The sequence below is a fragment of the Oncorhynchus mykiss genome, chromosome 5 (genome assembly GCF_013265735.2).
Source record: "Oncorhynchus mykiss isolate Arlee chromosome 5, USDA_OmykA_1.1, whole genome shotgun sequence".
Taxonomy (NCBI): Eukaryota; Metazoa; Chordata; class Actinopteri; order Salmoniformes; family Salmonidae; genus Oncorhynchus; species Oncorhynchus mykiss.
The window spans coordinates 59,642,764-59,665,557 of record NC_048569.1 but is presented as its reverse complement, the minus strand read 5'-3'; the positions used below and the strand labels follow the sequence as shown (position 1 = coordinate 59,665,557).

Sequence of the window (22,794 nt, the reverse complement as noted above, 5' to 3'; positions counted from 1 at the left end):
TTCAAGAACTTTGAAAGTTTCTTCAAATGCAGTTTTTAATAACCATTAAGCGCTATGATGAAACTGGCTCTCATGAGGACCGCCACAGGAAAGGAAGACCCAGAGTTACCTCTGCTGCAGAGGATAAGTTCATTAGAGTTACCAGCCTCAGAAATTGCAGCTCAAATGAATGTTTCACTGAGTTCAAGTAACAGACACATCTCAACATCAACTGTTCAGAGGAGACCGCATGAATCAGACTTTCATGGTCTAATTGCTGCAAAGAAACCACTACTAAAGGACACCAATAAGAAGAGACTTGACTGGGCCAAGAAACACGAGCAATGGACATTAGCCTGTGCTTTGGTCTGATGCGTCTAAATTTGAGGTTTTTGGTTCCAACCGCTGTGTCTTTGTAAGATGCAGAATATGTGAACGGATGATCTCTGCATGTGTGGTTCTCACCATGAAGAATGGAGGAGGAGGTGTGATGGCATGGGGGTGCTTTGCTGGTGACCCGGTCAGTGATTTATTTAGAATTCAAGGCACACTTAACCACCTCATTCTGCAGCGATACGCCATCCCATCTGGTTTGTGCTTAGTGGGATTATCATTTTTTTTTCAACAGGACAGTGACCCAACAGACCTCCAGGCTGTGTAAGGGCCATTTGAGCAAGGAGAGTGATGGAGTGCTGCATCAGATGACCTGGCCTCCTCAATCACTTGACCCCAATTGAGATGGTTTGGGATGAATTGGGCTGCAGACTGAAGGAAAAGCAGCCAACAAGTGCTGAGCATATGTGGGAACTCCTTCAAGACTGTTGGAAAAGCATTCCAGGTGAAGCTGGTTGAGAGAATGCCAAGTGTGCAAAGCTGTCATCAAAGCAAAGGGTGGCTACTTTGAAGAATCTCACATTTTTTGGTTACTACATGATTCTATGTGTTATTTCATAGTTTTGATGTATTCTCTATTATTCTACAATGTAGAAAATAGTAAAAATAAAGAAAAACCTTTGAATGAGTAGCTGTGTCCAAACTTTTAACTGGTATTGTAGCTGAAATCGATTGATTGGGTTGAGCATCAACCTTATGATTTCATTAAAGAAATGGATTTGACTCATCTTAATAACCAATATGTTGGCAGTTCACAGAAATTAAAGGGCCCTTGTGTAAAATAAGATAAAAATTGAATCTAAAAAAACATATATGCACATATGATATTCAGGAATGCATGACACTGGAATGGTTTTTGGAATGTGCTACGAAGTCATTTTTTAATAACACAAATGAAGAAAGAACTACATAATCGTATCCTTTATCAATGTGCAGAACTCATAAAAAAGTGAAGTCATTCAAGCAGACACCACCACACAGTCCAAAAGGTTTGGTATCCTCTTTGCATTTGAATGTGCTCCTGGTTGTGTGTGCCTGTGTGCTGCGACTCTCCAGGTTTTTCTTTGCTGTGACTTAGAGGGGGTGCTGTCCTTTATGATCAAATTCAAGCTCTTTCGTTATGATGAACAGCATGCTTGTGCTGGAACAGTCCACAGATGTGGGCAGGTAGAAGTGTTCATAGTTGTGGTCTTTCAGTCCCCATCTACCACTAGTGCCAGTGCCCAGGATAACCTAGCTTTTGATTTTACATTCAAACATTGTCATTATTATTCTACTTTTTTTTTTTTTTTAATTGCTGCTGTTTCTGAGAACACTGTTTTGTAATCCAGTCGTGTCCCTTTTCCTGTGTATGCATCTGTTAATTGTTAGGTACACATGATGAGGTGCCCTGATTTCTCCCGTGGTACTGTCCACGAAGACGTGTGCACTTTTCCTCCACCTCGGCCCAGCTCTCTCCCGGTCTGTCCTCTCCACCAGACAAAAAACACCAACAACCTGATTGGCTTTGTGAGGTGAAACTACTCACAACAAATTCACACAAAAAAAAAGTTAAGAGTAGCAGTCAGTTATTTTAAGTTTCATTTCGAGGCAGATTTCGCTGTTATTTTTGACCAGCATTGAATACAAAAGTCCATCCACGGTTCAGGATGAAAATGTGAAAACATTTTGTGGAAGAAGTATTGTTCTATGCATTTCCTTTTGATAGTTTAATGCTTTAAGAATGTGCCAAAAATATTGATCTTTATCACCGAGAAGTGTTCTGATGAGAGGCCTGGTTGAGACCTGAGTGGCTAGAGGAGAAAGAGGGAGGTTGTAGTGAATATGAAGGGCTTACACCACACAGGTGTTTCTTACAAATTGCACTTGTCATTTATTTTGTTTATTAGGGGGGGGGGGGGAATTCAGGGAGAATTATCATTTGTAAGAAATCTGGGCACTTAAAAGTTTCAATCTGACCACTTTCTAAATACAACCACTTGGGAATGACAGGCACTTACTCTTTTGTAATACATTTTTTAAATAATTACATTCAACCAGTGTTATTGTATCATGTTTTCCCTTTAGATAAAACATGTGAATCAAAAAAAAGAAACCTGCGTCTGACTTATTTCAACAAATTTATTTATTCTTTGTCATTTTCATTGCAAGAATCAAGTTTACGTGGACCAGGTAAAACAGTCGAGACAAAGGTAAATGTAGGTGTTGGACAAAAAGAGTCTTGAGAGTTCAAGTCAGTGCAGTTTAGCATAGTCTGCTTCAATAAATAAAAATGTAAATATATATATTTATATACACCAGTTTTTTACCTTGTGTTGATAGGTGAATCTCGCCAGTCCATTTGCTCTCACTGACTGTGAGAGCGTTATGGGATTCCTACATGTGATACTGCATGCCACCCACAGCAATCAAGCGTTGTCTCCTCTCCCCTCAAGGTCAATGACCGTAAGGGATATAGACGAAGACGAGGGACAACACATTGACATTACCAGACTCCGTCCAAAAGGTTCAATTTGATCTACCAACGTCTTGCCTTAAGACTTTAGTTGATGAGAGCAAGGGGGGATTTCAACGTGCTGTGTCTGCACATCGATGTGGAGCTCCCCGTGTTGCAATAGACATGTCCAGATAATCTCCCAACACGATTCTGTCTCAGTCTGTGACCTTACTGCAACACTGCATACATCTCTGATTAACATATTTGTGGGAGGGGAGGGTCTAATGTTTTCACATTTTAAAAAGGGCATTTGTAATCAAAACTAAGTAAGTCGCATACTGTAGTAACACTAGTAAACTAGTCTACAAAGGGGTGAAACCCAAAAAAAACTTACTTACTTACGTACTTACTCTAGTGATGGCAATGGGTAGTATGGGGGACAATTTATCATTCTAAATGCATGTTCTTATTCATACATACAGTGCCTTCAGAAAGTATTCACACCCCTCAACTTTTTCCACATTGTTGTGTTACAGCCTGAATAAAACATTTATTAAATTGAGATTGTGTGTCACTGGCCTACACACAATACCCCATAATGTCAAAGTGGAATTATGTTTTTAGATATTTTTTACAAATTAATTACAAAAGAAAAGCTGTCATGTCTTGAGTCAGTAAGTATCCGACCCCTTTGTTATAGCAAGGCTAAATAAGTTCAGGAGTAAAAATGTGCTTATTAACAAGTCACATAAGTTGCATGGATTCACTCTGTGTGCAATAATAGTGGTTAACATGTAAGGTCCCTCAGTCGAGCAGTGAATTTCAACCACAAAGGCCAGGGAGGCTTTCCAAGGCCTCGCAAAGGGCACCTAGGGGTAAAAATAAAAAAGCAGACATTGCCTTTGAGCATAGTGAAATTATTACACTTTGGATGGTGTGTCAATACACCCAGTCACTACAAAGATAAAAGCGTCCTTTCTAACTCAGTTACCGGAGGAAGCAAACGGCTCAGGGATTTCACCACGAGGCCAAGGGTGACTTTAAAACAGAGTTTAATGGCTGTGATAGGAGAAAACTGAGCATGGATCAACAACATTGTAGTTACACCACAATACTAATTTAAATGATAGAGTGAATAGAAGGAAGACTGTACACAATAAAAATACTCCAATACTGCAAAAAAAATGTGAGAAAGAAATTAACTAAGCGCTTTGTTTGGGGCAAATCCAACACATCACTGAGTACCACTTCATATTTTCAAGCATGGTGGTGGCTGCATCATGTTATGGGTATGCTTGTCATCCGCAAGGACTAGGGAGTTTTTTTAGGATAAAAATAAACAGAGTAAAGCTAGGCACAGACTAAATCCTAGAGGAAAACCTGGTTCAGTCTGCTTTCCAACAGACACCGGGAGTTACAAGGCCAAATATAGACTGGAGTTGCTTATCAAGACGACATTGAATGTTCCTGAGTTGCCTAGTTACAGTTTTGACTTAAAGTCGTCTTGAAAATATATGGCAAGACTTGAAAATCGCTGTCTAGTAAGGTTCAACAACCATCTTGACAGAGCTTGAAGAATTTTATAAAGAGTAATGTGCAAATATTGTACAATCCAGGTGTGTAAAACTGACAGCTGTATTCACTGTCTAAGGTGATTCTAACATCTGACTCAGGGTTGTGCAAAAATATTGCAACAAAATGTTCAAACATTTTTTTCACTTTGTCATTATGGAGAATTGTGTGTAGATGGGTGAGGAAAAAAAACAATTTAATCAATTTTGAATTCAGACTGTAACAACAAAATGTGGAATAAGTCAAGGTGTATGAATACTTTCTGAAAGCATTATTTAATTAGTTCATTGGGGTTAAAGAAAAAAATGAATCCTATAGAAAAATAAATCTAGTCAGGGTGACCAAATATATCAACCATCCATCCAAACAATATTACCAAGTCTCACTGCTACTCCTGCACACTCATGCTACTCCATAGCTGCCCAAGAAGACGACCCATTGTAGTTTGGCAAAATTCACACCATAGGGCACTGAGGAGTGAGCTGTGGGTATAGAAATGTCCAATCTCACATCAACCCCTAGTACCTACTCCTTATGGAGAGGACTGGATAGGTATAAGCAAACTGGTGAAAATGTCACCTAGCCTATCTGAGCACAAGGTAACGCTATTACCATATTTCTGACACCTATCAAATTCTCTCAGATCATAGGGGAAAATAGGGTTTAGGGACTAGGAGTTGATGTGGGATTGGGCGTACGAGGAAATGTTTGACATCTGATTTCACGGGGACAGGAAGACCAGAGTGCATTCTGACTTGACAGCCATTGAAGGAACTGACTAGATGGCTAAACTTGGCAGAGAGAAATGATTCAACACGTTTCATTTCCAAAGAGGAACAAAGGACATAGATTGGGTGGTAAAAAAAGAAAGAAAAAGATGAGCTGCTTGGTCCGCCCCCGTTTTGTTACTGGCTAGAGCTCGTTGTCGGTGTGAGTGAGGAGTCTGAATGAGGAAGAGGAGTGTCTTAATGCTGCTTGGTCTTGGGCGTTGTGATTCTGCGCACCACACTGTAGAGAACCACAAAGTGCTGAAGAGAGAGAAAAATGTGAGAAAGACATTACCCAGCTAGCACATAATGTTCTGAGAACCATATATTTAAGAGCTTGTGAGAGCGTAGTTGTCCTATGGTTATTTTGCAGACAACCTTCCCACAACCTTCTGGGAATGGTGCAGGATACCCAGCTAGCACATAACGTTAACCACAGAACCATGTTTCTTAGGTGGGAATGTCAATACTTCAGCATAATGTTTGATACAGGTTTCCTCATGGTTCTATTTAAAGTAATGCTCTGAAATTGTTCAGAGAACGTTAAAAAACAACGTTCTTCTGTGGGAATAACAGTACTTACTATTAAACAATGTTGAAAGAACATTCTAAGAATGTTAAGACCATACATTTCATTCTCAGTGTCAACAAAACTCTATCCTCTACCTTGTTAAGTGTGGTCAGGTGTGTTAGCCATGCCCACAAATTGGCCACACCTGATCTTAACCAGTGCTGTTTTACTTTGAAGTGGGTTTGTTTAAATACACAAAAAAAGAACAGCTAGCTCCATCTTGGTTGCGCAGTGCTCTAATTCCATGGACAGAGAACAGAAGATCATAGGTTCGAATCTCCCTGACGCCATGCCACAAAAATAAATGTGTTTGCATGATTAATGCAGAACTCAGAAGAAAGCATTCATCCGATTTACAGCACTGACCGGGGTAGGAGTTGCAGGGTTAGGCTAGGTCAACAGACTAATGACCATACACCAAAATAACATTAGTAGCCATCAGAATGCGGATGTTGTATCGATACATACCTGGATGGACAGATATATCACTCCGAGGTAAGCTGCGATGCAGAATGCCAGAAGCAGGTCAAAGATGGCTGGTTTCACCCTGTTAGGAAAGTGGATATATAAAATGACAAGTGTAAAAGGGAAAGAAAAAAACATACAAAAGCAAGCTGAAGAGGTTTGAAATTAAAATCAATAGGCTTTTGCTCTATTGCACTACAGCTCAGCAGCCATAACGTCTACCTGTAAGCATTCATGGTCTGTTTGAGCTGATCATAGAAGACAAACTCTGGGTCTCTGGGGGAGGGGGGGGGGGGGGGGGGGGGAGAGAAAAAAGATTGCATTTGTCACTGTAACATCATCCATTTCTAAAAACCATACAGGTAATTTGTTCAATGAACAACAGTAAATAGAAATAGTGTAAAAATCACATTCGTCCCAGACTATTTGATCCTTATAATTGATCTTGTACAATAAAAGGAGTGATTCTGTCAGTTCTGTGATTCCTCCAAGGTAAACACGGCAGAACCACTAGCTGTGGCCAGTCAAGAAGACCACTGACACCCTGTATTAGCCGTAACGCAGAGGTCAGTGACTGGTCACCTCTTGTCAGCCTTGACGTAGTGCCTGCGGACGTCCTTCAGGTACCGTCCCAGGTGGTACTCCAGGGTGCTGACCACGCTGCTGTCCTTGTCCACCAGCTGGGCAGCCCGCGGCTGGGCTGTCAGCCAGTCCACCACCGACGACAGCTGCTCCTCCTGCATCTGCTGGCCGTGCAGGCAACACACACAGACACACACGCTCATAATCAGTGGCGTATAGTACACACCTTGACACGCACTTGTCTTGTTAAGCACACACACACATCGTAACCCCGACTAACTGTCCATGCTATAACAGCTACACACTAACACTAGCCTAAAAGTACCACTGGTTGCCCACTGCTCAGGCCAAGCCTCAGGTCAAAGTCCTGGTGTGTATAGCAGCCTTTCAAAAAGGCTTGATTAAGGTCATGTCAGACAGAGCCTCACAGGGAGGGGACAGTAGGGTCAAGCCACGTTCAATCACTCACCATTTGTTCAGTGAAAATCTGTAGGTCACCTGGGGCACCCTGGACACATGAGAGAGAGAGAGCGGTCAAACCTGATGTGCAGGACAAAGAGCAAACCACACTGAACAAAAATATAAACGCAACATGTAAAGTGTTGGTCCCATGTTTCATGAGCTGAAATAAATGATCCCAGAAATGTTCCATACGCACAAAAAGCATACTTCTCTCAAATTTCGAGCACAAATTTACATCCCTGTTAGTGAGCATTTCTCCCTCGCCAAGATAATCCACCTGACAGGTGTGGCATATCAAGAAGCTGATTAAACAGCATGATCATTACACAGGTGCACATTGTGCTGGGGACAATAAAAGGCCACTTTAAAATGTTCAGTTTTGTCACACAACACACAATGCCACAGATGTCTCAAGTTGAGGGAGTGTGCAAATGGCATGCTAACTGCAGGAATGCCCACCAGAGCTGTTGCTAGAGAATTTAAGGTTCATTTCTCAACCCTAACATGCCTCTAACGTTTTAGAGAATTTGGCAGTACGTCAAACTGGCCTCACAACTGCAGACCCCTTGTAACCACACCAGCCCAGGACCTCCACATCCAGCTCAGTCACCTGCAGGATCATCTGACGGGGGGTGGGGGGGCGCTGAGGAGTATTTCTGTCTGTAATAAAGCCCTTTTGTAGGGAAAAACTCATTCTGATTGGCTGGGCCTGGGTCGCCAGTGGGTGGGCCTTTATTTAACTAGGCAAGTCAGTTAAGAACAAATTCTTATTTACAATGACGGCCTACCCCGGCCAAAACCGGACGACGCTGGGCCAATTGTGCGCTTCCCTATTGGTCTCCTAATCACGGCCGGTTGTGATACAGCCCGGAATCGAACCAGGGTCTGTAGTGATGCCTCTATCAATGAGATGCAGTGCCTTAGACTGCTGCGCCACTCGGGAGCCCTCGACTCCCATGGCTGCACCCCTGCCCAGCCATTTGAAATCCATAGATTAGGGCCTAATTACTTTTATTTCATCTGACTGAGTTCCTTATATGACCAGTGACCAAGTAAAATCTTTGAAATTGTTGCATGTTTTTGTTCAGTATAAATATCGAAAGCAACATGAAAAAATGTCCATCGACTTTCATGACGTGGCTTTCAATATAGAAAACGTGTATGGTGACGCCGACATGTTCTACATATCTTTACCTTCTCCGTGAGGTTGTAGATGACTCTGGCCAGCGACTCTGCAATCAGCTTTGTGTTCCTGCTGAGCTTTCTCAGATCCACATGAGGTCTGTAACAGTAAATCACAGTTCAAATTCACAGTTCAATTATCCAGCAATCAAGAGCAGCTCAACTCTGCAACACACCGATGGAGAATGTGAGGGGAGCACAGACAGTCCACTACACTGGGCGGGGAGGTGGGGTGGAGGGGTGGTGGCAATGAGAAGGTTGGGAGGACAGACGGTTCACTACAGCGGGACGAAGGGGCACAATCCCAAATCAACCCGGTAGCCCAGTGTTTCTCAACCTTTTATTTTATTCCAGGGGCCAGCAAGCCATGTTCCCATCTCCTTGAGGGACTGCTAACAATAAAACTAAACACAGTATTAGTAACAGCTCATACTCCGGCAAGCAACATCACTTAATCAGATTTTAAGCAACCTGGTACTAACTCCACCTTGCTGTGAGACAGATCTACAAAAAAAGTCCCACATCTACTCTCTGATCTAAGTCCCAAAGGCAGCAATGTGTGCAGGCTTTCGTTCAAGCCTAGCACTTACACACCTGATTCAATAGATCCTAATGAGCAGTTGATTCTTTGAATGAGGTGTGAAAGGTGAGCTGGGCCTAGGCAGGGGTTGGGGGTTGTGGATGGGGGGGGTTTGGATGCTCGGTCTCTTGGTCGGACTGCAGTAATAAACCCACCCAGCAGGGGGCTCTCCCGCTCCATGTTCAGAAGACACTGACCGCACGTCCATGATGCTGGAGCGCTGCACCTCGCGGTGGCTGTTGAGGTGGGACAGCGTGAAGGCCGGCAGCCGGCGGATCCCGAAGCGCTCGTGTTCCCACGCCAGTGTGTCGTCCGCCAGGTTTATCTTCTTGTGCACCATTGAGAACTTGACCTCTGGGTACTGGTTGGATGCCACCTAGGGGACAGGGTTTAGAAGGACAAAAAACTTAAGGTATGGAACTTTGAGTGTACATGTAATGTGCTACGAGTGATCAATATATATATATATATATATATATATATATAAAATCATTATAAACTGGGCGGTTCGAGCTCTGAATGCTGATTGGCTGACAGCCGTGGTATATCAGACAGTATAACACGGGTATGACAAAACACTTATTTTTACTGCTCTAATAGTGTTGGTATGCACTTTATAATAGCAATAAGGCACCTCGGGGGGGTTGTGGTAATATACCCAATATACCACGGCTACGGGCTGTATCCAGGCATTCCTTGTTGCATCGTGTGTAAGAACATCCCTTAGCTGGGGTATATATTTTTTTAATTTATTTGACCTTTATTTAACTAGGCAAGTCAGTTAAGAACAAATTCTTATTTTCAATGACGGCCTAGGAACAGTGGGTTAACTGCCTGTTCAGCTCGGGGATTTGAACTTGCAACCTTTCAGTTACTAGTCCAATGCTCTAACCACTAGGCTACCCTGCCACCCATATACCATATTGGCCATATACCACACCCCCTCCTGCCTTATTGCTTAATTATACATCTGTGAATAATAATATATATATATATATATATATATATATATATATATATATATATATATATATATATATATATATATATATATATACCTCCATATATACAAACAATTCTACAAAAACAGTTGTTATCTATGAAACGTATGTGGTTGGTGTGACGGTCCTTACAGTCTCCAGCTCTTTGAGCAGGGCATACTGGGCGGTTCCCTCTTTAGGGGGTTTGGACACGTGAAGGTGCAGACTGTCCCCGTTCCCCAGGGTGTCCAGACACAACACAAACGCCACATTGTCCTGCAACAGACTAGAGTCTGCAGAGAGGGAGGACAGGATAGAGATACAGGGAGAAAGGAAGAGAGAGACTGTTTACACTGCCATATCTAACCAAATATACATTTCCATGATTCATGCATGCCCATTGTTTTGCACGCATGACCTCCATTTAATAACACGTGTGGCTGGGTTCATGTTTCATTCCATTTCATTTCCAGTGTGTATTGTACAGATGTCCTTCTGTGTTCCACTGTAGCAGTCAAAATAGCCATCGTGTAACCGAGTCTACAGCCTCATGTGAGCTTAGTGTACCTGTATGGTCCAGGTTGTCCTCCAGCCAGCGCTTGGTGCCTTGGTAGTTGAACTTCCCTCCTCCAGAGACAAAGAAAAGCAGGTTGTATCTAAGAAGACAGCAGGTGTGTTAGAAACGACAGGAGAGGACATTCTTATCAATGTGGATATTCACACCCCTCGACTTATTCCACATTTTGTTGTGTTACAGCCTGATTTCAAAAAAGGATTAAATATGTTTTTTTCCCCCCACCCATCTACACACAACACCCCATAATGACAGTGAAATTTTAGCAAATGTATTGAAAGAAAACACAGAAATATCAAATTTACATACAGTACCAGTCAAACGTTGACACACCTACTCATTCCAGGGTTTTTCTTTATGTTTTACATTGTAGAATAATAGTGAAGACATCAACACATATGGGATCATGTAGTAACCAAAAAAGTGTTAAACAAATCAAAATATGTTATATTTCAGATTCTTCAAAGTAGCCACCCTTTGTCTTGATGACAGCTTTGCACACTCTTGGCATTCTCTCAATCAGCATCATTTTTTAATTGAAACTTTATTTAACTAGGCAAGTCATTTAAGAACAAATTCTTATTTACAATGACGGCCTACCCCGGACGACGCTGAGCCAATTGTGCCCTATGGGACTCTTAATCACGGCCGGACGTGATTCAGCCTGGATTCGAATCAGGTACTGTAGTGATGCCTCTTGCACTGAGATGCACTTGGGAGCAGCGGTCTACCTGGAATGCAATTCAATTAACAGGTGTGCCTTGTTAAAAGTTAATTTGTGGAATTTCTTTCCTTCTTAACGCATTTGAGCCAATCAGTTGTGTTGTGACAAGGTAGGCGTGGTATACAGATGATAGCCCTATTTGGTAAAAGTCCATATTATGGCAAGAACAGCTCTAATAAGCAACGAGAAATGACATTCCATCATTACTTACAGACATGAAGGTCAGTCAATATGGAAAATGTCAAGAACTTTGAAAGTTTCTTCAACTGCGGTCGCAAAAACCATCAAGCGCTATGATGAAACTGGCTCTCATGAGGACCGCCACAGGAATGGAAGACCCAGAGTCACCTCTGCTGCAGAGGATAAGTTCATTACAGACACATCTCAACATCAACTGTTCAGAGGAGACTGCGTAAATCAGGCCTTCATGGTCGAATTGCTGCAAAGAAACCACCACTAAAGGACACCAATAAGAAGAAGAGACTTGCTTGGGCCAAGAAACACGAGTAATGGACATTAGACTGTGCTTTGGTCTGATGAGTCCAAATTTGAGATTTTTGGTTCCAACCACCATGTGTCGGTGAGAAACAGGTTAGGTGAACGGATGATCTCCACATGTGTGGTTCTCACCGTGAAGCATGGATGGGGAGGTGTGATGGTGTTGGGGTGCTTTGCTGGTGACACTGATTTATCTAGAATTCAAGGCACACTTCAACAGCACGGCTACCACAGCATTCTGCAGTGATACATCATCCCATCTGGTTTGTGCTTAGTGGGACTATCATTTGCTTTTCAACAGGACAATGACCCAACACATCTCCAGGCTGTGTAAGGGCTATTTGAGAAAGAAGGAGAGTGATGGAGTGCTGCATCAGATGACCTGGCCTCTACAATCACCCAACCTCAACCCAATTGAGATGATTTGGGATGAATTGGACCGAGTGAAGGAAAAGCAGCCAACAAGTGCTCAGCATATGTAGGAACTGCTTCAAGACCGTTGGAAAAGCATTCCAGGTGAAGCTGGTTGAGAGAATGCCAAGTGTGTGCAAAGCTGTCATCAAGGCAAAGGATGGCTACTTTGAACAATCTAAAATATGAGAAAAAAGAACCTGCACACTGCTCGATAGTATCACTGCTCAGAGCTTCTGATGAAGGCCTTAAGGCCGATACTTAAAGCTCATTAAAGAGCAGTGATACTATCAAGAGCAGTGTGCAGGTTTCTTTTTTCTTCTTCATCTTATTCAACTGTTACCATGCGTCTGCAACAAAGATAGCTCAGATGTTCCTTTTGTATTAAGAATATAAAATATATTTTGATTTGTTTAACACTTTTTTGGTTACTACATGATTCCATGTGTTATTTCATAGTTTTGATTTCTTCACTATTAATCTACAATGTAGAAAATAGTCAAAATAAAGAAAAACCCTGGAATGAGTAGGAGTGTCAACTTTTCACTGGTACTGTAAGTATTCACACCAAGTCACAGTGATTACAGCTGAGAGTCTTTCTGGGTAAGTCTCTAAGAGCTTTACACACCTGGATTGTGCAACATTTGCCCATTATTCTTTTTAAAGTTCTTCAAGGTCTGTCAAACGGGTTGTTGTAGACAACCATTTTCAGGTCTTGCCATAGATTTGAAATTAGATTTAAGTCAAAACTGAAACATGACCACTCAGGAACATTCACTATCTTCCTGGTAAGCAACTTCACTGTAGATTTGGCCTTGTGTTTTACGTTATTGTCCTGCTGAAAGGTGAATTCACCAGATTTTCCTCTAGGATTTTGCCTGCGCTTAGCTTCATTCGGTTAATTTTTAATCCTGAAAAACTCCCCAGTCCTTAACGATTAAATACATACCCATAACATGATGCTGCCGCCACTATGCTTGAACATATGGAGAGTGGCACTCATTAATGTGTTGTATTCGATTTTCCCAAAAACACATTGTAGTTTGGACAAAAAGTGAATTGCTGTGCCACATTTTCTGCTGTATTACTTTAGGGCCTTGTCGCAAACAGGATGCATGTTTTGGAATATTTTTATTCTGTACAGGCTTCGTTCTTCTCCCTCTGTCAATTAGGTTAGTATTGAAGAGTAACTACAATGTTGTTGATCCATCCTCAGTTGTTATCTCCTATCACAGCCATTAAACTAACTGTTTTAATTAAAGTCACCATTGGCCTCATGGTGAAATCCCTGAGCGATTTCGTTCCTCTCCGGCAACTGAGTTAGGAAGGATGCCTGCATCTTTGTAGTGACTGGGTGTACACCATCCAAAGTGTCATTAATAACTCCAACAAGCTCAAAGAGATATTCAATGTCAGCATTTTTTTTTAAAACCCAACTACCAATAGCTTCCCTTCTTTGCGAGGCATTGGAAAACCTCCCTGGTCTTTGTGATTGATCTCTGGTTGAAATTCAATGCTCGACAGAGAGACCGTATATATAATTCTATGCAGAAATGAAGTAGTCATTCAAAAATCATCTTAAACACTATTATTACACACAGAGTGAGTCCATGCAATATATTATGTGACTTGTTAAGCAAATGTTTACTCCTGAACTTATTTAGGCTTGACATAACAAAGGAGTTGAATACTTACTGACTCAAGGCATTTCAGCTTTTCATTTGTAATTAACTTGTAGAAATGTAGAAAAACAATTCCTCTTTGACATTATGGGGTATTGTGTTTCGGCCAGTGACAATCAAATCTCAATTTCATCCATTTTAAATTCAGGCTGTAACACAACAACATTTGTAAAAAGTCAAGGGGTATGAATACCTTCTTAAGGCACTGTGCATGTTGGGAAAGCGAATGTCAAAACATACTGTATAATATCATAGGGGAAAGGCTACACTCAGTTAAAATGTGTCTCTGAATACAGAGGTCACGTAATCTGCAATTTCTCTGCAACACATAACACTGTACTTTTGCGTCCTGAACGACTGCACCTTTCTCCCATGCTCTCTCTATGTAAGAGGGGCTTCGTGCAGTCTTGTTCCTTTTTACTAGTGACATGCAAACAGACCATATGCAAAGTTACCAGTGGTTACTGGTTAGCATTTTCATTCGGTCAGCATGGAGAATACGCCAACACAAGAGCTCACCTAACACCATGGAGAACAGCCAGTGTGCCATTACGCCAACAAATTTACACTAACGTGGCCCCTCGTCTCAAACAGCACTCACACTCCAGAGTACACTCCGCCTAAGAATAGACAAATATCTTCTAAGAACCACATCCTTTCTACTCCATTACTAAAACTAATCGACTCTTAAAAGCGAAGTACTTTTGTGAACACAGGAAGAGCTGTTGTTTTCTGACCACTGTCAGAGGCATATTATTTTAGTTTTGAGTTTTACATGTGGAGTGCCATTTTCCTAAAGGGTGTGGAATTCTTAGGCACAAGGAAAGAAATGTGTGGATAGCATTGTAATAAGCCTGATTTCTCTGAGGAGCTGTGGACCTGTGTTGCTCACCCAGCGTGTGTCCTCTTGTAGGTGTAGAGTCTGGAGAAGAGCCTGGCTAACTCCAGCAGCATAGACACCCCACTGCCGTTAGAGTCTGCTCCATAGGACAGCCACTGGACAGGACAACAACACCAGTCAACACATTTAATTAGCATATTCTGGTTGAGGAGAATTCTGCAACATAAATAAATATAACTATCATACAGTAAAAAATATTATAAATATAGCATATCATAGAATATATTGAGGTGTATTAAAGGAGAGCTGGGTGTACCGGAGCGACACCAAAGGAGTCATAGTGAGCCACCAGGACAATGGTGGGCAGGTCCTCTCCCCCAGTTCCAGCCAGTCGCCCCTAGGAGAGGACACAAGTATATTGTAGATCAGTTCTATAACATCTCGAAACAATAATATGATAATGTTCTGTGTTACATGTTTCAGGTGGACTCCAGGAAGAGTAGCTGCTGCTTTAGCAACAGCTAATGTGGATCCTCATAAAATACTACATTTACTTTCATATAAAGATGACAGCAAAGTATGTAGCCAAGGGTATGAGACTTAAGACATCAATAAAGACAGGCATCGAATGCTACCACAAGGACTTAAACCCATTATGTGAAACAATGCCATAGACTGGTGGCCGTATGCATTAGGTAGAAAGGAACACGAGGCCTCAGGAAATCTACTGGAGTCCCCTAATCTCCTACTACAGGGCTAAATCCATTGTTCCCCTGGGTTTGACACCTACCTTAGTTCAACACACACACACACACACACACACAGTCTAGAATATCATATAGACCCAAGAATGACACAAGGTTAAGAAAACAAACACGTTATTTGCTTCTAAATCACTTAACACCTTAAGTGCGAGCAGTGTGTTAATGTGAGTACTGCTTCACTGGTAGCCTAATATCATTAAAATATGTCACCCATTAACAGAACCGTGGATGTCTGGATTACATAAAGCATTAAACAGATAAAGGATAGTGGTTTAACCATAATGATTCTCACCTCTAGACTGGTGATGGCCCAGTCACTCACTGCCTTGCTCTGAGCCCCACTCGTCACCATCTGAAAGCCATTTGCTGTGGCTGTGTGGATCAGCACTGTGAAGACATGGGGGAAAAGGGGTCATTAAATACCTCAAAAGAATTTCACTGGAAAGAACTTCCTCTGACAGCGTTTCGATCGACAGTTTTCACCACAATATTTGTAAATGTCCTGCACCTTCAGCTGCAGAGGAGGAGCCCTGGGAGGAGGAGGAGGTGAGGGTCTGTGTGTAGATGGAGAGCAGCTCATCATCCTCCAGAGCAAAGTAAACCGGAACAATGGTCTCTGTGGCCAGCATCTCTGGCTCCAGCTCCATGAACTGCTACAACGTAGAGGAATAAGGAATGCCGGGTTATCATTCACAAGACAACAACACTACCAGGGAAACAGTGTGAATGTGAAACAGCATAACATTTGGACACTTTGGCCTACTTCACACCAGCAAGTCTGGTTTTTCAAGTTTTGCTTTGAGTTACAACTGATAAGGAGGGAGCGTTGTGACTGACAGTTTTCCTTGAGTGTAACAGAAACAAACTTTCCAAGAACACCAAAGGAGCTCTAGCTTTAAAAGCAACTCAGGACCTTGCCTCTTGATTTGACTAGTTTGATGAACGGCCATAAAACCCACTCATAAGGCATTATAATGCATTATTACCTGTACTATGTCCTGCGGCATGGTGGACATATTCTTGGGGAGAATGATGACCACCGCCCCAGCGGACTGGCGCAGGGCTTTCTGGTATCTCTCATAGGAGAAGTCCACCAGCCGCATGATGACACAGCGGCGGCTTAGCACTTCCGCCTCCACAGTGCGAGCTTCTGTGTTCAATATGGCATTCCTGGTCCCTGGGAATCACAAGTGGGATCCGATCAGTTGGGGAGGGATGTGTGGAAACACCATTGATGCTATGCTGTAGTAGTAGGCTATTAGGCAGGGCAAACTCGTTTTTGTAATTTCTGGTATTTCATCAAAACATATCAATCACAGCACCTTTTTTTTTTAATCCTTCAGAAGTTTATACCTGATTAAGTACAACACCATTGGAAATGAATGTTGAAAGTTACATTTATATTCCTAAAACTTAAGTTGAAAATTATGCCGCCACTGTTTCCTGTTCACAAGACATTTTGATAAATAGCCTAACGTCAAAACACAGTTTTGACGAGTCCAAATCAAGTTTGTCATAGTGAAAATTCAAAACATAAAATGTACCATCTACACACACATATGCAACAATAGTAATCATATTACTTGGAATATTTTTTAAAGCAGCTTGTTCACTGCACCCGCACCAAAAACCCTGTTGTTTTGACAAGTGGTAATAAATCACTCATATTGATTAGGCGGGAAATCAGGTTGTACACGCTGTTGATACTACCACAACTCAAATACCACATGGAAACTAGAGATATTTTTGCATCACTGTTCTATAACTAAGCTTTGTTGTACAATTAAAAAAGGTCAAATACACTGCATTTCAAACAGTCAGCAAAAATCTAATGAATTCAGGGCTTGTGAAATTATACATAGGCTAAATATAAGCCTTCCACAACCATAAAACCCACTAAAAATTTAATCAAAATAGTTGAAGCTGTTTTTTCGCAATAATCACTGATCTGGCTTTCACGTCTATGAAAATGCCCTTTTTGTTACAAATTTAAGATGAACCAATCATAATGGACATTCACTTATTGTAGCAGGCTTTATAGAAAATGAACACAGGTCTGAACACAGAAATCCTGGTTTAGAATGAAACGACTGAACAGCACAGCAAGTAAGTGAAAGAAATAGGTTTTGATTATGTTTTACTGATAAATAGGGACATACGTAAAATGCCAACAAAATAGAGTTTTGGTCAGTGTGGTATGTGTGTAACCTTTATTTAACAAGGCAAGTCAGTTAAGAACAAGTTCTTATTTACAATGATGGCCCAGACAATGCTGGGCAAATTGTTCGCCGCCCTGTGGGCCTCCCAATCACGGCCGGATGTGTTACAGCTTGGATTCGAACCAGGGACTGTAGTGATGCCTCTTGCACTGAGATCCAGCGCCTTAGACCCTGCGTCCATGTGTGTGTGTTAACTATTTAACTGTACTAGAATGCTTAAAAGGCCACTAAAATTTTAAATATCGGTATTGTTTTTTTTTGTCAAGGAAAATATTGGATATCAGTATCAGACAAAAATGTCATATTGGTTTATCACTAGAAATAATTTTGTAAGAAGTTGGGTGATTAATAAAAACATATACAGTAAGACAGGATAACCTTGCCTAATTCCGCTCTTTAACTCAAATCGAGGTGCCATGTTTCAGTTTTAGAGATATATTTCCATTTGTATAGAGAGTCTTAATAGCCTTACAGAAAAAATCCCCAAAGCCAAGTCTCTCAAGGGAGTGGAAGAGGAACTGATGCTCTACTGTGTCAAATGCTTTATAAAAATATTTTAAAAATATGAAGCTATCCTCAGTTATTAGGTCTGAGTAGTCAAATCTATCGAATACTAGTCTGATATTGTTAGAAATATGTATGTTCATCATAAGGCAAGACTGTTTCATCAATGATTGCATCCAGGACTTGTTTAATTATTTTTGCAAATAGTAAGGCTAATATCTTAGTCATTATTAAGAAGACAAACTGGATGCCAGTTATCAATGAGCAGCGCTTCTTTTTTAGGCTTAGGTATCAGTGTTATTAATCCCTGACTCATTGTAGGAGGGAGAGCATTGTTTTTAATACTCTCTAAAAAGACTTCAAGTAGGAAGGGAGCTACTTGTTCAGAAAATAACTTGAAGGCTAGCATCCCAGAGTCGCCTCTTCACTTTTGAAGTTGAGACTGGTGTTTTGCAGGTACTATTTAATGAAGCTGCCAGTTGAGGACTTGTGAGGCATCTGTTTCTCAAACTAAACACTAAATGTACTTGTCCTCTTGTTCAGTTGTGCACCGGGGCCTCCCACTCTTTCTATTCTGGTTAGAGTCCATTTACGTTGTTCTGTGAAGGGAGTAGTACACATTAGTAGTACACAGCATTGTACGAGATCTTCAGTTTCTTGGCAACTTCAGTTTCTTGGCGAGAGCATGGAATAGCCTTCATTTCTCAGAACAAGAATAGACTGACGAGTTTCAGAAGAAAGGTCTTTGTTTCTGGCCATTTTGAGACTGTAATCGAACCCACAAATGCTGATGCTCCAGATACTCAACTAGTCTAAAGAAGGCCAGTTTATTGCTTCTTTAACCAGAATAACAGTTTTTAGCTGTACTAACATAATTTCAAAAGGGTTTTCTAATGATCAATTAGCCTTTTAAAATGATAAACTTGGATTAGCTAACACAACGTGCCATTGGAACACAGGAGTGATGGTTGCTGATAATTATGTTATTTCTTTCAAAAACAAAGAAATTTTTAAGTGACCCAACACTTTTGAACGGTAGTATAGATTTTTATATATATATAAAATCCAGTTTTTTCAATCTATTTATACTGTGCCTTGCGAAAGTATTCATCCCCCTTGGCATTTTCCTTAATTTGTTGCCTTACAACCTGGAATTAAAATCGATTTTTTGGGGGGGGGGGGGGGTTGTATCATTTGGGGATGGTGTTCTCGAGGTGTTGGGTTTGTGCCAGACATAGCATTTTCCTTGATGGCCAAAAAGCTCAATTTTAGTCTCATCTGACCAGAGTACCTTCTTCCATATTTGGGGAGTCTCCCACCTGCCATTTGGCGAACAACAAACCTGTTTGCTTATTTTGTCTTCAAACAATTATTTTTTTTTGGCCACTTCGATAAAGCCCAGCTCTGTGGAGCGTACGGCTTAAAGTGGTCCTATGGACAGATACTCCAATCTTCACTGTGGAGCTTTGCAGCTCCTTCAGGGTTATATTTGGTATCTTTGTTGCCTCTCTGATTAATGCCCTCCTTGCCTGGTTCGTGAGTTTTGGTGGGCATCCTTCTCTTGGCAGGTTTCCTTTTTTTAATAATGGATTTAATGGAGCTCCATGGGATGTTCAAAGTTTCAGATCTTTTTTTATAACCCAACCCTGATCTGTACTTCTCCAAACTTTGTCCCTGACCAGTTTGGAGAGCTCCTTGGTCTTCAAGGTGCCGCTTGCTTAGTGGTGTTGCAGGCCCTGAGGACTTTCAGAACAGGTGTATGTATATATACTGAGATAATGTGACACTTAGATTGCATACAGGTGGACTTTATTTAATTAATTATGTAACTTCTGAATGTAATTGGTTGCACCAGATCTTATTTAGGGGCTTCATAGCAAAGGGGGTGAAAACATATGCATGCACCACTTTCCGTTTTTATTTTTTAGAATTTTGAAGTTATTATTTTTTTTTTTTTCAGTTCACCAATTTTGACTATTTTGTGTATGTCCATCACATGAAATCGAAATAAAAATCTATTTAAATTACAGGTTGTAATGCAATAAAATAGGAAATATTACAAGGGGGTGAATACTTTTGCAAGGCACTATATTATCCAGTTTATTTTGTAACTCAATTAGTTCCATCTTCTCCTCCCCCGAGAGGTCGGCTGGGGACCTCTGAGAAAGGGAAGTTACCTTAATGATCACCTTCTCCTCCTCAGCTCTTCTGGTCTTAGCAAGATGACTACCATATTTTATGGACGTCTTTGGTCACTTCAAATTTAAAGAGCTCCCAGTTCTTGCAATAAGATTCACAAACCCTTTCCCAAAAGTGTGAGAGAAGACCTTTAACCTCAAACTTAACTATATCATTATTTAATAAGGAGCTATTTAGCTACCAGAAGGATGCTCTCCCAAATATTTTGACATCAATGCAAATGGCCCTATGGTATGTGAAGGGAGTAGTACAAATATTTGTAGTACTACAGTAATGAGCGTAACGTAGCCTAGTGGTTGGAGCGTTGGACTAGTAACCGGAAGGTTGCATGTTCAAATCCCCGAGCTGACATGGTACAAATCTGTCGTTCTGCCCCTGAACAGGCAGTTAACCCACTGTTCCTAGGCCGTCATTGAAAATAAGAATTTGTTCTTAACTGACTTGCCTAGTTAAATAAAGGTAAACGTCATTGTAACTGATCACAGGACAAATAACGTGACCAAAGGGGTCACAGTTCGAGTGTAGAATATTACTATCAAAGGTATTTGTCCTTGTAATGTGTTCAGAGCCATGGGAAAGCCAAATATCGTTGCCCCACTTCCAGAAAGTTTGAGAGGTAGTATATCTGTTACATCTGCTATCCAACGCATCAACAGATTACACATCCATTTTCAGTTAAAACCTTGCACATTAATTATACTACAATGATGGCATATCCTAAAATAATACTTTTATTTCCCATTTTACACATATTTTAATTGCATAGACAATCAGGGGAATTCCATAAAAATCAAGTGTCACAAGCATATGAAGATGGCTTGCTAGGAAGTTGATGTTCCTCCAGCTGCGCCCACATGCAGGAACCTATGGGATGCCCACAATGGGGGGGATGGCCCGAATTGCGGGCCCCAATAACACACTGACACACTGGTTAGCTAGCGCGCTAACGTTAGCTAGCTAGGACTGTGCAATAACAGAGTTTACTTAGCGAAAGAGCTATGCCTTATATCGTGGTAGTTAACTACAGGACTGCAATTCCATTCAATAATTGCACAAAATACAATTTTTAAATGCTTACCGTACGGTTGTCCCTGCAGGTCATACTGCTGCATGCGGTACACGGTGAATTCATGTGCCGCTTCGGCTGGAAGGGGTGAGACGAGAATCAGCACCGCGGGGATAAACACAATGAAAGTCAGGGGGAAAGAGGACTTAAACATGTTATCGAACACCTCACTAGCCTCCTCAAACATTTTGATATTGGTATTATGGTCTAAACAACAGTAAATTGATAATCTAGGCAGTTGCCGGTTCGAATCTAGTCGCTAGCCTAGCTGTCATTCACTAACACAGTCGCCACAAGTGGATTTTAATATGGCAAAAAGCTTGGCCACCTAACTAAACACGCACGAGCTTGCTTTTTGAATGGCATGGACATATTATTGTTACGTCTTCCATATCTGTAATGAACATTCTTTATCATAAAACATTCATGTCATAATTTGTCCATTGATTTATTTAATGAGAATATTAATCACTGGGAATTTGCGAAATCTCTGCTGATAAGGGTCCTACAGGGGCCATCAAAGACAGCTTCGTGAATTTTAGGCGAGGCTGTGCAGTTGATGAGTTTAACAGCAGGGGTCAGTGAAGACCAGAGATGGTCATATCTTGACGGTATACTGCCAATAAACCCTGGATTACATAATGCTATGTACTGGCCATTATAAACTGGGTGGTTTGAACCCTGAATACTGATTGGCTGACAGCCATGGTATATCAGACCCTATAAAAAATGTGTTTTTCTTGCTCTAATTACGTTGGTAACCAGTTTAGAGTAGCAATAAGGCACCTCAGGGGTTTGTGGTATATAGCCAATATACCACGGCTAAGGGCTGTGTCCAGAACAGCCCTTAGCCGTGGCATATTGGCCATATACCACAACCCCTCGGGTCTTATTGCTTATTTGAGAGGCTTTGGCCATATGAAACTCTGTGGCCATACTGTATAGTCTTTGCTTTGGCCAAAGATTATGGATATACTGACAAGATACATCTCTCCGCCATAACAAAGCGGAATAAATCTCTCCGTTCACAAAGTGGCACTATAGCTCCCGCCTATCCTTTCTTTGGATTGGTGGATACATATCATTGTTGTAATCCTTTTTAAAATATTAGATGAGGTTGTTAACGTCAACCGCCTGTATTCAATGGAGAGAGACGCTACTAGCTTCATGTCATGAACATGCATAGCCAACTCCGATATAAAGTGTTTTTCTCAAAGTTGCCTGGATGTCACTTAAGTAAAAAACATTTTAAAGTATTACTTAAGTAGTTTTTTGGGGTATCTACTTTTACTTTTACTTCACTACATTAGTAAAGAAAATTATGTCATTTTTATACCATACA

The 22,794-nt window shown here is 41.1% G+C and overlaps 1 protein-coding gene across 5 annotated transcripts; it reads right to left on the bottom strand.

Annotated features, from left to right (window-relative positions):
- Positions 1 to 4,316: 4,316 nt before the first annotated feature.
- On the bottom strand, positions 4,317 to 21,775 carry LOC110524187 (nicalin-1). Of its 5 annotated transcripts, none has more exons than XM_021603598.2 (15): positions 21,465 to 21,775; positions 16,451 to 16,641; positions 15,973 to 16,114; positions 15,757 to 15,851; positions 15,017 to 15,097; positions 14,752 to 14,855; positions 10,538 to 10,626; positions 10,124 to 10,263; positions 9,146 to 9,366; positions 8,423 to 8,510; positions 7,236 to 7,274; positions 6,767 to 6,930; positions 6,407 to 6,460; positions 6,188 to 6,266; positions 4,317 to 5,409 (listed from the first exon to the last, which is right to left on the bottom strand). In XM_021603598.2, the coding sequence occupies exons 1-15, from the start codon at positions 21,637 to 21,639 to the stop codon at positions 5,347 to 5,349; spliced, it is 1,725 nt and encodes a 574-aa protein (XP_021459273.1). In that variant the 5' UTR covers positions 21,640 to 21,775; the 3' UTR covers positions 4,317 to 5,346. The 5 variants fall into 5 exon arrangements, with proteins under 5 accessions (XP_021459273.1, XP_021459271.1, XP_021459272.1 ...); XM_021603596.2 differs by having other exon boundaries at positions 15,973 to 16,117; positions 21,465 to 21,774; XM_021603597.2 differs by having other exon boundaries at positions 6,767 to 6,927; positions 15,973 to 16,117; positions 21,465 to 21,774.
- Positions 21,776 to 22,794: the final 1,019 nt, after the last annotated feature.